Source organism: Mustela nivalis (assembly GCF_964662115.1).
Source record: "Mustela nivalis genome assembly, chromosome: 15".
Lineage (NCBI taxonomy): Eukaryota > Metazoa > Chordata > Mammalia > Carnivora > Mustelidae > Mustela > Mustela nivalis.
The window spans coordinates 59,269,265-59,284,834 of NC_139034.1; the positions used below are offsets into that span (position 1 = coordinate 59,269,265).

The 15,570-nt window shown below is 31.7% G+C and overlaps 1 protein-coding gene across 1 annotated transcript in view; it reads right to left on the reverse strand.

Moving 5' to 3' along the window:
- MYCBP2 (MYC binding protein 2) overlaps positions 1 to 15,570 on the reverse strand; it is a 267,804-nt gene that overhangs the window by 179,733 nt on the left and 72,501 nt on the right. Inside the window, exons 16-18 of the mRNA XM_082701514.1 lie at positions 13,492 to 13,637; positions 13,066 to 13,167; positions 4,729 to 4,836 (exon numbers count right to left, since the gene is read on the reverse strand). Of these exons, the coding sequence (XP_082557640.1) occupies positions 4,729 to 4,836; positions 13,066 to 13,167; positions 13,492 to 13,637 (356 nt within the window). The remainder of the gene's footprint in view (positions 1 to 4,728; positions 4,837 to 13,065; positions 13,168 to 13,491; positions 13,638 to 15,570) is intronic.

Consider the following 15,570-nt stretch of genomic DNA (forward strand, 5'->3'; position numbering starts at 1 on the left):
AGATCACAAATACTGCATCTGAAGTATAATAAATTCTGAATTAGTGAGAGGTTTTACTATAATAGGATAAAGAATAGGATTCCTCTTTTGCTAAATTACCTAATGTGGGTGTGTCAAACTAAATCTGCAAGAATGAATGGGCTAAAAAGAAAAAAAATCACAACATTTTGTTAACTCCATCCAAAATGAAGCACAGTCTTAGTTCTAAGACTCCTCATCTTGAAAGACAGTGGAACAGTTAATACAAACAAGGCCTTATACAAAAAGGAGTAAAAATTGTCTAAAAACTATATAAGATGACAGATGTATAGAAATTTTACAGCTTGATCTCAACTGGTAAAAATATCTAATTATTAAAACCAGATCTAATTTAACAGAGAAAACATATTGTGTTCATGGGATTTTGTCAGACTTAGGTAAATTCAACATTACAAGTATCATTTTACTTTACATAAATGTATTGATGCTTAATTAGAAATTTTTACCTTTGAGTTTAGCATTTTGCCCTCTCCTGTGATTCAGAGATTAATAAATATAGATACAAATCCCACAATAGAGGTACAGCATCAGGGAAGGAGACAAAAAAAAAAAAAAAAAAAAAAAAAGAAAAAGAAGAAGCCTAGTAATTTACTGATTAAAATCATAGTGATTAAAAGAGTAACCGTTATTATTTAAAGGTAAAAATAATATGAGGAACATTTTGTTCAAGTTCATCCAAACAAACCTGTATCTAACTACATTAAATAATCTCTCAATTATTATAAATGGTGAAAACATAACAAGTAAAAAAAAAGGAGATGAAGTTTTTTATCATTAGCAGCAGCAGTGGAAGAATTTCAAAAATACATATTTGTATCTCGTATTTGATGTCAGTTAAAAAATCAAGTAAACATCTAACAGTTTAGAAATTTACAGGTCATCAAAGAATAAAAGGGTACCTGATTCGCAGCTAAAAATTCAGTGTCAATTCAAGAATCAGGAAGTGAAATTTAGCAAGATTAATTCTCCTCATTATTTAATAAAGTGATAATGAGCAGCAACATAATCTCAGATTTGCTGGAAAAATAATTAGATCTGAATATTCTTATAATTGGCCATGTAGGTATAAGCGTATCTGCATTTTCCCCTACTATAAGTTTGTCCATCTATGTGATAATGAAACTATAACACAGCTATAAAGTTTGACAGATACAATTAAAATATTGTGTGTATATATATGCTACATTATTTATGCATATTTGTGTACACACAGAGAGATAAGAAGATTCAATATCTAAAGGGCTCTAACTTTTAATTTTAATATTTACCTCAATCTATACTTTCTTGAGTAATCTTATAGTCATGCATATCATAAAACGTAGCACAGAACACAGTGAGTACTTTGAACAAAATGACTAAAAGAAAACAGCAGAGCACTTAACAAATACAGTTAGCTATGCACTTACTTTGTACTACACAATGAATATTTAAATACCACAGTGAAGAAGTGCTTTTGGGCACTGAAGACTAAGAGACTTGAATTGGAATTCTGGCTCTACCATTTGCTACTTGTATGACAACTGAACACTGGACCTTCTTTAAACCTTTAACTTCTATCTATGAAATAGCAATAGTGTACATTACCTCACAAGCTCCTATGTAATATATAAAAAGTGTTCAATCAATATTCATTACTGTTGCTTTTTAAAAATCAGTACAACAACTGATGATATCAGTATTGTTACTCTACTTTGCAACTGGGAAAACTGAGGCTTAGAAGGGTTAAGTAACCAGCCCAAAGTAATAAGTAGTAGGGCAGTTCTGGAGTTTGATCATCTATTTTACAACCATCAAATGGCTGACATATTAAATCTTTTCTAAAAAGAAATTAATTATATCTTTAACAAATCTCAAATTTTGTGCTTTTGGATAATTCTAAAAGAGAAAGCAAAGAATCCCAAGAATATATATGTATATATACACATATATATACATACATATACACATACATATATATCTTAATTAAATCTTTAAATCAACATAATCAGTTACGAATTATCATTCTTATCTTTTAAAAAAAGGAAAACTGAAGCCAAAGAGATCATGAAATTTCTGAACAGCCACATAGTTCTAAAAAATGACAAATTTAGGACTAAAACTGACATCTAATTCCAAAGGCTATATAATTTCCATTATACCACACCATTTCTAAACAGAAAATAGGTATAAAATACACAAAGATGTTTATCAGTGACCCTTCGGGTTCCATATTAGTCACTCCAAGCCAGATTTCAAGACTGTCTCCAGAGCAATTCAGATGTTCCTAACTAGGAGTACTACATCAAAATCTTTTTCTATGTAAGGCACTGAATAGCTGAAACAAATGTTAATCCAGTTATCTGTTTGAAATATGGTCTACGGTTACATTTTTAAAATAACTTACTATATGTTTTATGGATTATATGTTATACTTATTAACTGAGCCTTATATAGTCTAGTTTCCCTCCAGTCAAAATTTGCCTATAAAAGGTTGGATTCTGTGACCTTCTCTGAATTTTCTCCAGTCAGCCAGAAGCTCTTCAACTTTTCAGCTCAGAACCCACTCCTGGTTAACAATAAATCCACATTTCTTACCCTCCACACACCTCCACAAAAAAGTGATAGTCAAGACAATTTTATCTATTACCATCTGACAATCTGTACCACCAATATAATTAAATGAAAGACAGAACACAGCAATTAATATAGTAAATTTCTCGTGGAAGACAAACAGGGTAAGATAAAAAGAGAAAATCATATGTAGGAAAAATTTATTAAAAGAACGTGATTATATGTAGCAAGAGTTAAAAGCAGAGTGCGTGGGAGATGATTAAATGACAGGAATAGTGAATGCTAAGAGAATAGGTAGAGAGAGTTTGTGGGTGTACAGGAATTAGTGAGTGGTAAGTTAGTACTCTTTATGTAAAATAAAGCACCATTTGATAAAATATTACTTACTTACACTTTAAATTCATTTTGGTGGTAAAGAGATGAAACTGTTTCACTCTACCAAACCTGATAAAAACACATATACATACACACAACTGGCTGTATACTGTAATACCACAAGTAAGTCCTTCTAAAGAGGTTGCTACAAAAACACAGTATTGTTATAAAATAAGCCTATAGTAGATAAGATGGCAGCAAGGCCAGTTATTGTTGAGTAACTGCTACAGCTACTCAATGTAGACACTGTGAAAAGTCGGTTTTAAATTTGTAACCCTAGTCTTCACTTAGCATTTCATTTTCAAATTCTGCAAAAATGTATGATGTTTGGCCATAAGAAACTAACATGGAGCTGAAAAAGTTTTAAACTGCTTCATGAAATGTGGACATTTAACCTCAGGTAAAGTACTAGAAAAATTCCACTTTTCCTTAATTGGGGGTTAAAAAAAAAAAGACAACTGAGAAAAATCCATCCTAATAGTAGCATAGTATAAAATATGAGATCAGAAATTCTGGCAATAAAATAACTGACACATAGTATACCCCAAATATCATTCCTTAGATTTAAACATTTATGGCATTATTAGAGCACTCAATAAATGAAGCAATCACAACTTTTCCTATAGTTAATCATGTTAGATTTAAAATATCCTCAATTTTTATTTCTGTAGAATATATCTTAAAAAGTGCTCTACCAATACTTTGATTAATAAGAGGGGTTTTGTTTGTTTTGTTTTGTGGTTTTGCTTTGAGTGGCAAGCTGATAAATTGAGAGAAGCAAATGTAAATAAAGTTAAATATAATATATTGCATATGAAAGTTTAAAAATAAAATTAGTTTATAAGAGTCTTGCAGCAAAGGAAAAATAAAACACAAAACAGGTTAAGTTGTCTACATGGAATGTATGTTTTTAAAACTTCGTATTCTATTTTGTGGGATATATTCTGAGCATTTAAGAAAGCAGCAACTGGAAGTTATATTTGTCAAAGAGCCCCTGGTACACACACCAGGATTCAAGGCAGAATTTATATATAAATTTATAAATACTCTGCATTAAATTCTTTCCTGATCTTAGTTGACCCATACCTGTAGTTTAAAGGAAAATAAGTTTGCTTTAGGGATATGTCTAATTAATCCAGAGCTATAAGATCTCAAAGAATTACACAGAAATAGATTCTTAGTTAACTCACAGACTTGTCTAGACCTCTGACAGTTTTCTAGGACTAGAATAGGTCGATATAATAACTCTTTATTTACACCTATCAGCATTTAACCCTCAAATACCAAATAATTTGTGTGTGTTGTATATATAAACTTTAATATTAAAACAATGGAAAAGTATAATAGCAATCAACTCATTATCACTTTATACATTGAATTTAGTAATTTTGTTAATTCTAAAACATTTTTTAAAAAGTACTATAAAACGTCAGATAGCAGTCATCGAAGAGCAAATAATAAAGGATAAAAACAGAAAGCAATAATTATTTTTCCATCTTCCCTCAACTTTATGAAATTGGAAAAGAAAAGGTAAAGAAAAAGAAACACTGCAAAATGTCTTATTAAAGTTAACAAATAAAAAGGAATGAGACTGACAGCCATTGACAAACAGTACATCTTTCATCATGTTCTTTCTCCTCAGGCTATATAATGAAAGAAGCCAAGTAGAAGAATTAGGTTTGTGCATTTTCCCAGAGACAAAATTCAAATGAGTGGAAGAAACTGGGGAAGTATCCCACCTAATCGATAAGGAAGACCAAATACCTTTGTGCTTGTCCCGTTTATGCTTTAGCTGAGCTGGATGGGATCTGAGTCTGGCTAGAGCCTGTTCTCGATGGTTCATAAAAATAGGACCAGCAAATACAAGGGGGCCTGAGGAGAAACATTTTGTATGTGCATAGAAAAGCTCACAAAATGAAAACACTACAATGAATAAAAAATAATTCAAACTAAAAGCATGGAAATTTATTCTTTACTGTTTTAGACATTATACTTTTCTCCCAATTTCCCCACATTAATCCCCAAACCCATTCCACACCCAAGTGTTAATATCAGAACTACAGTTGATACAGTAAAATTTCTTTTACCTCATAAAATTATCATGTAGGTATGAAAAGTCTCAAGTACATAATCAGAAAGTTCAATTAAAAAACATCTTATATTTTTAATATCATATATATTCAAGCTTAGTAAACCAAACATTTATAGACAACAATATCTTTCCTATTAAAATAACAAAACCAACTAATTTTAAAATGATTAAATTTTAACAAGGTTTTCAAACTTTAATATCCACATCAGTCTTGCTACAAAACCAAGATAAATATTACTGACTTAACTACATTAACATTCTGCCATACAGGTAGGAAAACAAGACAGCAAAAAAACAAAACCAAACCAAAAATTACTATGATATGATATATACATATACATATATGGACACACATTCATATACATGCATATATATATATAAAATCACTACTTTGTAAAGACAGGATTACAGAAGTTGTATTTAATTTTCCGAAAAGAATAAATCTAACTTCTAATGTGATTTCTATAACAACATATACAAAATCAGAAACAAGGTATTGATGCTTAAGAGGGTAATCTAACCCAAGTAACATTTTTGGGAATATTAACAATTCTCTGATAAAATTATATCTTTCTGAAGCTCCACTATGTACATATACACATATACAAATGCACATTCATATAGATTATAGTTATTTCCACTTATATTCAAGAAAAAAAATAGCAAAATTAATCTCAATAAAAATTTAATTTGCTTTTCCCTACTATCCTTTAGCTTAAAAAGGGAAAATTGTAAGTTGTATCTTAAAACTTCTGCTCTTTTCTTATAGAATTGAACTATACTTTCCTTAAGTTTGAGTAACATCAAAAATGCCTGCAAATTTCAAAATACTCTAAGGTTACTAGTATTTGAAAAGGAAACTGACAGTATATAAGCACTGAATATTTTTAACTAAAGCCAGTTTTCATGATTCTCTATACCTCTTCAACGGTAATTAATTTTTCTAACAATGGAACAAAATAAATATCAACAAAATACGATCCTATGATAAAATTTGACAAATGCAAATTCAACAAAGTACCCTTCATTAAATATTAAAAATTGGTAGAAGAAATATATTTTAATTATGTCTTGAGATATACATAAAAATGCAGGCAAAAATGCAGGCATCCCCAATTCTATGAAAAACCAAGAGTAATATATTCTATGACTACTACAGATAGAAATATGCTAATTTAAAGTTAACAAAAATTAAATATTATTTCCTAGAATGCAGCAGCAATTATTTTCAAGGTAAAATGTCTTATTTCTTCAACATAACATTTTTCAATTAATTTACTAAAGCAAATAATATAAACCAGTCTAAAAAGCATCCAGTATTTTCCAACTACCGCAAAGAACTGTAAATATAAAAATGACAGTAATTTAAGTTACGTTACTCTTTTCTGATTTCTATGGTCTTCCTGAGATACTGTTTCTTCCCATAAAAATATTATACTCATAATATTCATAGTTATTTAGCTTCTTACTAACTTCAATCTCTTTAGAGTCTCTTGGTACAAAAATTTAGAAGGCCCAAAGGCAATCATGCTGAGGAAGTATACATCTGACCTCAATTTAACTCACCACTTATAATATCAGGCTATGAGGTTCTAAAATATTTGTGTTCCAAGGACTACAATAATTTTTCTTATAAACATAGATCAGTCATTTACTTACTCACCATTTTTTGTCTTTAATGTAACAGACACCAGGTATCATGTATGTTATGACAAAGACACAGAGCTCATTAGAATTTAGTCCATTAGGGAAGACAGAAATAACAAAACTAAGAATTGCAATGTGTTGGGATAAATGTTATAAAGGAAATCTGTACACATTCTGAAGGATGAAAAGTGACCTATCAACAGGGGTGAAAGAATGAGAAAAAGTCTGCCAAGAGAGAAGGAAGGAAAGAGAGGGCATTCCAGGCAAAAGAAACAGGATTTATAAAAGGAAGCAGAGGTAAACAATATTGTATAGTCATTAAAAACACATATCGCTGAAATGGATGGAGTGCAGGGTTATGAAGCAGAGAGTGGTGGGAAATGAGTTTGCAGATACATATGAAAAACAGATAATTACAATCTTTTTCTACCATGAAACATTATTGTAGAGGTAATGAGATGTCATAAAATGTTCTCAATTAGTCAACAAGAATATATTAAGTACTGACCAATTTCAGATATTACCCTGGATCCTGGGAAATCTTGGAAAAACAAGACACCATCTCTGCTTTCTGAAGTTTGCAGTCTAATGTGGGGAGGGGAGGGAGGGTGAGTTTACACACAACTCAATAAGCCATTATGACTGTGGGCTACCAGAAAATTAAGCACACTGAACGGGCAGCCAGCAAACCTTAAGGATGGTAATGTAGGAAGTTTCAGGTACAAGAACAGAAAATACCACATAAGCTAAAACTTAAAGAGGTAGTGGTACTCCAAAGGTTCACAGATATGAGAAAAAAATGGACATAGGGAACATGAGGCTGTAGAGCAATTTTTTTTTTAGTTCTATTTATTTATTTGAGAGAGCATGAGCACATGAGCAGGGGGAGGGGCAGAAGAGGGACAAGGAAAGAGACTCTCAAGCAGGCTCCCCACAAGAGTGCTAGTCTGATGCAGGGCTCAAGCTCAGGATCCTGAGATCATGACCTGGGTAGAAGTCAAAAGTCGGATGCTTAATCGACTGAGTCACCCAGACACCCCAGGAAATCTTTATGTATGATTATTATGCAGAAAGTGCTTTTGTGCTATTTAAATCAGCAATGAGATGACACTTCATCATTTTTTTTAATTAAGAGGAATAATGTATTAGATGCTAGAAGAAAACACCACTTTCAGATGTTAGTCTTGAGAAGATGAACTCCTGTAATATTTCAAAAACAATTTGAAATATCTGTTAAAATTTAAAACATAAAAACTGTCTGGCCCAGATATTCTATTTCTGGGAAACTCTACTATATAAGCAAAAACTCCAATATGGCTATATAATGAAAGGGTGCCTGGGTGGCTCAGTGGGTTAAGCCTCTGCCTTCGGCTCAGGTCATGGTCTCAGGGTCCTGGTATGGAGCCCTGCATCAGGCTCTCTGCTCAGCAGGGAGTCTGCTTCTCCTTCCACCTCTGCCTGCCTCTCTGCCTGCCTCTCTGCCTACCAGTGATCTCTCTTTCTCTCTCTGTCAAATAAATAAATAAAATCTTAAAAAAAAAAAAGGAATAAAGAATATTTATTGTAAAAAAAAAACAACATAAAAACTTGAAAATAACCTAAATGTCCATCAACAAAATAATGGTTGAAAAAAACTGCAGTACAGCCATATTACAAACTATTATATAGCTCTTAAATAGAATGTAGTAGATCCATATTTACTAATTTAGTGTGTGTTCATGATGTAAAATGAGAAAAAGATGCTGCAAAGAATTGTATCTATAATACAATGCCACTTTTGTAAATAAACATTTGCCTATACTTTCACACATGCATAGATATCAGCACAGTAGATGTATGTGTAGATATACTATAATGGAGTAAATGTATATATGGTATATGGAAGTATACTTATTAGACTAACCTCCATTTGCTTGGCAGAAAGAATGGGAAGGTAAGAGAAAAAATATAAGCAAGATATAAAAATGCATATACTATCACATTAACCAAATATGTAAAACAAAACTGTCAGTGATTTAACTGGAAATGTATAAAACTTGGTTAGAAGATAAAGAGAAAATAATAAAAGAAATAAGTTAAAGGATAGATTTGTGAAAAACTTTTGACCTATATTCCTGTATTAATTTAAAATGGCACTGCAATAAAGCACCAAAAATTTTTTTCTAATAGAATATCAAGGGGGAAAAAAAAAACAAAACAAAACAGGACACCCGTATGTATCACAGTATGAAATGATGTACGATAACTCAACAAAAAAATATACACAGAAAAAAACTGGAACAACGTACACCAAAATTCTACCAGTGGTTATCTTATTACATTGTATGTAATCCTCATTGTATGTACTGCTTATTAAAGGTAAGAAAAGGGAGGTTCAGAGTGGTTAAATTCCAGAATCATACACCCCCAGTAAAAGTTAAGAAGCCAGGATCTGAACCAAAGCCTAATTTCAGAACCTATGCTCTGAACGGTCATGCCATATAGCTTTGCTAACCACAGAACATGATACCCAAGTGAAACTATTGAGAGGAAAAGGGCCTGGACAGTCAATGTAAAACGGGACTCCCAGGCAAGTCAGACATAAGCTCACTCCATCTATAGCTCCCAATTATCAAAGTTTGATTACATTCAGGGGGAAAGCAAGAAGGAAAAGTAGCCAACATTATTTGAGTTTGGTGTTCCTTACAAGAGAGCACTGAGAAGGAATACAAAGATTAAGTTCATTCATTGATACAATTACCCAGTAGTTCTTCTGATGAGTTAAGAGAGTTCTACTTAAAAATTCCACTGAACAAGCATTTCACCATTAAAGTTAATATAAGACTCAGAGCATTTAAATATCAATCAACCCTGTATAACCTAAAAAGCTAAAACTTACCACACATATCACTGAAATAAAATACGTAAATGAATACACTGGTAACTAAGAATATACATTTAAGGCAAAAAAATTATACTAAAAGAATATAAAAAAATCTAAAGACTAAGTTCCAAATTAATAAAAGTACAGTATTAACACTGTTCTTTCAGGTTTCAATAGCACACTCCACTCTGTAAGACTGTGTCACAAATAGCAGCAACTAAATTACATCAATAGTCCTGAGGCTGAGCAAATTTTTAATACAAGAACCAGGTCCTAAAATCCTGATCAACTTTGAAATAACACAAACTTAATAAATAGAATGAGACAGATAAATCAAGTTAAATAATTTGATATAATCTAATCTTGAAGTTCAGAAATTTCAACATAGGTAAAAGCCAATTATTAATGAGTACAATTATTAACTTATCACTAAGTTGTTAGTAACTAAAAGATACCAAAAGGCCAAAGAAAAAAAAAATAGGTATGTGTGGCAGTTGGAATACTAAAAATTTATTTTACTTTGTTTTGTCTTCCTCATTAAGGCAAAACAAAACAAACAACTCTCTCTAGCTCTTTAGCAGAATGCAGACATTCGGACACAGGCCTGGTATTCTGCTGCAGAAGATGCATGCAAGCAACTATGAACACCACTGCCTGGGAATAGGAGTTCTTGTGCTTTAGCACCAACAGAATTACCTAGACTTGTTTAAACACAGTTTGCTAGGCTCTGCTCCCTGAATTTTTGACTCAGTGGGTCTGAGGTGGAGCCTGAGAACAGGCAACTCTAACAAGTGCTCAGTGACACTAGTCCCTTTGAGACTACTTTGAGAACCACCGTTCTAACATAATGAAAAGCACAGTATTTGAAAGACATTCCTCCATCCAATTAAAATAAAAATATTTTTTAAAAAGCAAAGGTAAAGTATAAACATCTTAGAACTAGTCTTTATCTTTTTAAGAAACAACGGCTTAAGTTTTAAAAACATAACTCTTATTTTGTTTATAAAATAATACACACATTGGAGATTATTTAGAAAATACACTGTAAAGAACAAAACAAAACTCACATCTAAACTCACTTTTCAGGAAAAGTTACTACTAACATTTTGGTATCTACCTTTCTGGTTTTTCCCCTATGCAAGTGTGGATATATCTTTGTACACATTTTTTTTTTCTTATAAAACTGCTGGTAAGGGAGTGCTGGGAAAAAATATAAAGATAATATCATAAAAGAGTCATATCACCATACTGGTTTTCAATTATTTAATATGGTATAAGGATTTCCTAAAATCATTGAATAAGAGTCTGTAGTCTGACTTTTAAAAATGGGTACACACAAAAAAAAAATGGGTACACAGTTAAAATTCTTATTTAAAAGTATTTTTACAAAATAAAATGTATAAACAAGGTTCTCTTTGCATTGCACTGTGTTAAATGAAACACATGCATACTGTAAAGTGTTCTCACTATATGATACCATAGTAACCATGGAGGTTGCACAAAGCAAAGGACATGGTTCTAATATTTCAGTACCATGTTAGGTAACAAATGCCATAATTCAGGCCCATAATGAGGATCCTAAGCCATTAAGAAAAGATATTTTCTGCATATTTTACTAAATAGTGTGTTTTAACAAAAATGAAAAAAAAAGTATGAGAAAGAGTTCAACCAAAAAATAGAAAGACAAAATTTCTATGCACCAATAATCTAAAGAAGTCTTTTTATATATTGAGGACATAGGATGAAATGGACTTGTCATAATATATACACCAATTGCCTAGAACATAAGTCTGTGTTTATAAGATCAGATACAGTAATAAAATCTCTGTAAATATTTAAATAGTAGAGTTTTTAAAACCTCTGAAAGACTAGAGTTTATGTTTTTAAGGCCTATGACACATTTTTTAAAAAATGGCAAAAGAATATTCTGCAATCACAAAATTTCGTTGAACTAATGCATCATCAATGTTCTTTTACTTCTGATATGCAGAAATATACTACAGCTAGAGAAGAAAAGCTTTTTTACAGAGGGAGAAAAAAACTAATACAACACACAGAGCGAGCAATTACACATCATCATAAGGACTTGCTGTACTTCGGTTGCAACATAAGAAATTGCTGGTTTTTGTAGGTCAATGCATATGATTCAACCCAGTGTTTCCCAAAAAAGAAAAAACAGGTAGTAAAAAGATGCATTGATAATTATTTTAACTTTAACAAATCATATTATTTGAATAAAAGAAATTGTCACTCAATTACCAAATGTCAAAAAGACGTAGAACTTAAATTTTACCCTATTTTCTATAAAACATTTAATATACAATTTTCCCCATATTTATATAATGTAAATAATGACAGTATCTACATTCTCATTAAAATAAATCAATTTTAAAAGTGATAATTTTATGTAAACATAGCCAAGGTAACAGCAAACATTTTTATATCAATTAATCAGATTGTTTATCAGATCCTAGAAAGAATAGTCTCCAAGTTCCAAGCATGTTCTACAACTTAAGTTTAATAAAAATAGAATTTACAATACATGCTATATATTTTAAGACTCCATTTATTACTCCAGTCTATGTTAAAAAAAAAGTACCTAGAAAAAATTTGTAATGGTGGCTAAATGGATAATAGATTTTATTTCATGTACCAAATCTCATGTCATTTCTAACAAGCATTTAAAATAAACAGTATCAGTATTTCCAATCAAGATTTTGCCTGGCAGAGGAATAAAATCACAGATCTCTTTAACCATCTGTCTTAATCCTACAAAGAAGAGATTCTACTGGGCAACCACAGTTTTAGTAATATTTATATTTATCTCTGTTATTGGATGAATATTGAAATATCTGTATTTTACTATCTACTTATAACTACAGTGAAATGTATTTTCAGGCTCAGAAATGGTCATGAACAATAAGAAAAAGACAATACACCTATCTTTGCAATTAAAACCTGCAAAACTCTCCAACTTACCCTTCTTGTACATAACCAGAATAAGCTTTTTTTGGGGGAAAAAAAAGACATATAAAAACATAATTATGCACTGGACTGAAAGAAGAATGCCAGGACCATGCTCAAATGGAAATGATCATAGATGACTAAGAAAACGGAAATTAAAATACTATATTAAACTTTTGTTGTTTAGGGTTAAATAACAATCATGGGTCCAAAATCTGGGAGAAAGACCAGTTCTTAGAATTCATATATTAATTTTTAAAGTTGCCATTGCTAATAGTTTTTGATGCTTGGCAGATGGCACAATTCTTAATATGCTTGACTTACTCCATAAACATCATATTGAATTAAATCTATGTTAATAGCACAAATGTAAATACCCTGAATATTTTCACATGACTTTCATATGTTACTATAATCTTACTAATTTTAATTGCAATGTCTTACCAAGTCAGCCTATTGTATAAACTTTCAGTGGTCTCAGTATAGGGTAAGAAAATGGACTTTCATATACTTTTCCTCTGCAGCTATATCTTACCTCTTCCTTCTTCTAATCTATGTCTCCTGATTACACGTTGTCGTTTTTCTTCTTGTCGTAACTGAAGGTGTTCTTCAATGTTAACCCCAGGCACTGGGACAGCTAGATGATGGATCAAAAAAAAAAAAAAAAAAAAAACACAAAGAAACACAAAAAAAACCATATATAGATAGATACAATAATAGATATGAAAGAACCATATGAAATTCAAGAAAGTAAAATCTAACAAAACACTGATGAAAACACAAATTATTTCTACTCAAAGAATCTTAGCAAAAAGAGAAAAAGAGCCTTATCCTTAAATTACTGACATACTGTCAGTTACCATATAAACAGTATTGCATAGGTAACTATTAATTTTTTAGCACATACCAATATAAATTACTCAGCTGAGGACAAGATGCGTAGTACAATCCATCACATTACCTAAGAGAAGATCTAAAGGTATCATCTCCTTCACTGCATCAAGAATTCCTCTTTGTCTTGCCTCCTGACCATCCAACTCTCTTGCACAAGCCTTGCAACACCCACACACGGCACAGCCAGATTCTCCAGAACCACAACCACAGATCCTTAAAAAATAAAAATAATTAACTGAAATCCTTCTACTCTTTCCTTAAAACTCTTTTCTGTTAATGTCTTTTCAGGATTTCTGAAGTTAAGTTATATGAGTCAACAATGAAATCACCCCTTCAGAGCAGGATGTGCCAATTTTAAAGAACTGACTAGGTATGTACAGATGAAATAACTAAAAACAAGAGTTTATTAAGTTCCTCATAGGTATAACTGGTATATTCCAACAGAAAATACAAATGGATTCTGCCATCCTCAAAACCACTATCAACAAATATTTTAAAAGCTACCACAATTAGTAAAGCACCAGCAGCTTACTATTAAATGGTCTGGGTGGGTTGGGCAGTTACCAAACAAACACTGTTCTCCACCAGCTAACTTAAGGAAGGTGTGTTTAGCCATCAGTAAGTGAGCTCAGCTTGCTAGCTTCATATGTTATGTCTCCTTTTCTCTCCCTCCTTTATATGCCATCATCTCTCATTCTCTCCTTTCTCTGTGTCCAATTAATTACATGGTCCTTATCGTCTTCTTTGTCCTGTTCCTATCAGTTGTGAACAAGTGTATGATACTGGATTACAACATAAAGAGAACAAGAACACTCCAGAAGTTGCCTACAGAGTCAGTGAACAACTAACTTTTTTAATCACCTATTACACAGATGTAGACAGAAGTCACAGCTTTAATGTTATTGCTGGATCAGAATTGAAAACCTTCAGACAGCTTTGCTGAGCCTGTGGTTATCCAGATTTGTGGTGGTACCAGAGAAAGAATCCCCCTGGCAGCATTTTTGAAAGACACAGCTAGGTGCCCTGTGGAACTCCTGGGTTTAAAATGCAAGCACTATTGACAATTTGGATGATCATTAACTACAGGAGTAAAAACTGATAAACTAATGGGCCTATTACATTGTCTATGCACAGTTTAAAAGATAATGTGGCATTCTAAATTTATTCTAAGATATACAGCCACAATTCTACAATAATTGAAGTCATTTTTAATAGTGCAGAGTGTCCTGGCATATAGTCTTTCTTATGTTAATTTAATTAATTCATTCATTTTTGCCTCTTTAATATAGAAATCACTGTATTTGGTTAGGTACTGCCCATTTAGGTCTGCAGGTTTAAGTTATAAATAATTATTGAAAACTGACAGTAGATCTCTGGGGGAAAAGCACATAAAGAATAATAATTTTAGGAAGGATCAGAGAATTCAAAAATTGATTTATGATACTTTCCAACTGCTTAAGTTCAGAGAAAACTTATTGTTAAAAAATCATATTCCATTAGCCTAAAAGAAAAGGCCCGTTATGTATGATTTATTTTCATATGTTAGGCCAAGTATAAAATTCTTCCCAACATTCTAGCGGAAAACCTGCATTCTGATTCTGCCAAACTCAAACAAAGTTTAAAATAATGATAACATGGGACCCCAAGCAGGAGAAAACAGGTCCAACAAAAGCAAAAGAGGATAAATATAAACAAGTATAATGTAACTTTAGAAGTGACAGTTCCTAGAACACCTAAAATCATGAACATAAATTTAATTTAAAAGAATATTATATATTCTTAATTGTTTCATATGATATTTGATATTCATATGATATTGATATTCCATCCAGAAAAGATTAATGTTCAACAAAAAAGGATAGATATTTGGCATTTATTTTAGAGAGAGATCACAAGTGGAAGGGAGAAGCAGGCTCCCCACTGAACAGGGAGCCCACTGAACAGGGCTCAATCCCAGGATCCTGGGATCATGACCTGAGCCCAAGAGAGATGCTTAACTGACTGAGCCACGTAGGGGCCCTATGACTTGTTTTTAAACAATGGTTTAAATGAATCAAATGAGAGAAAAGCAACTTAAGTAAAACTGACACTAAATTAGAAATTATTGTAACAGAAAACAATTATTAGAATTACATGTATATGCCAA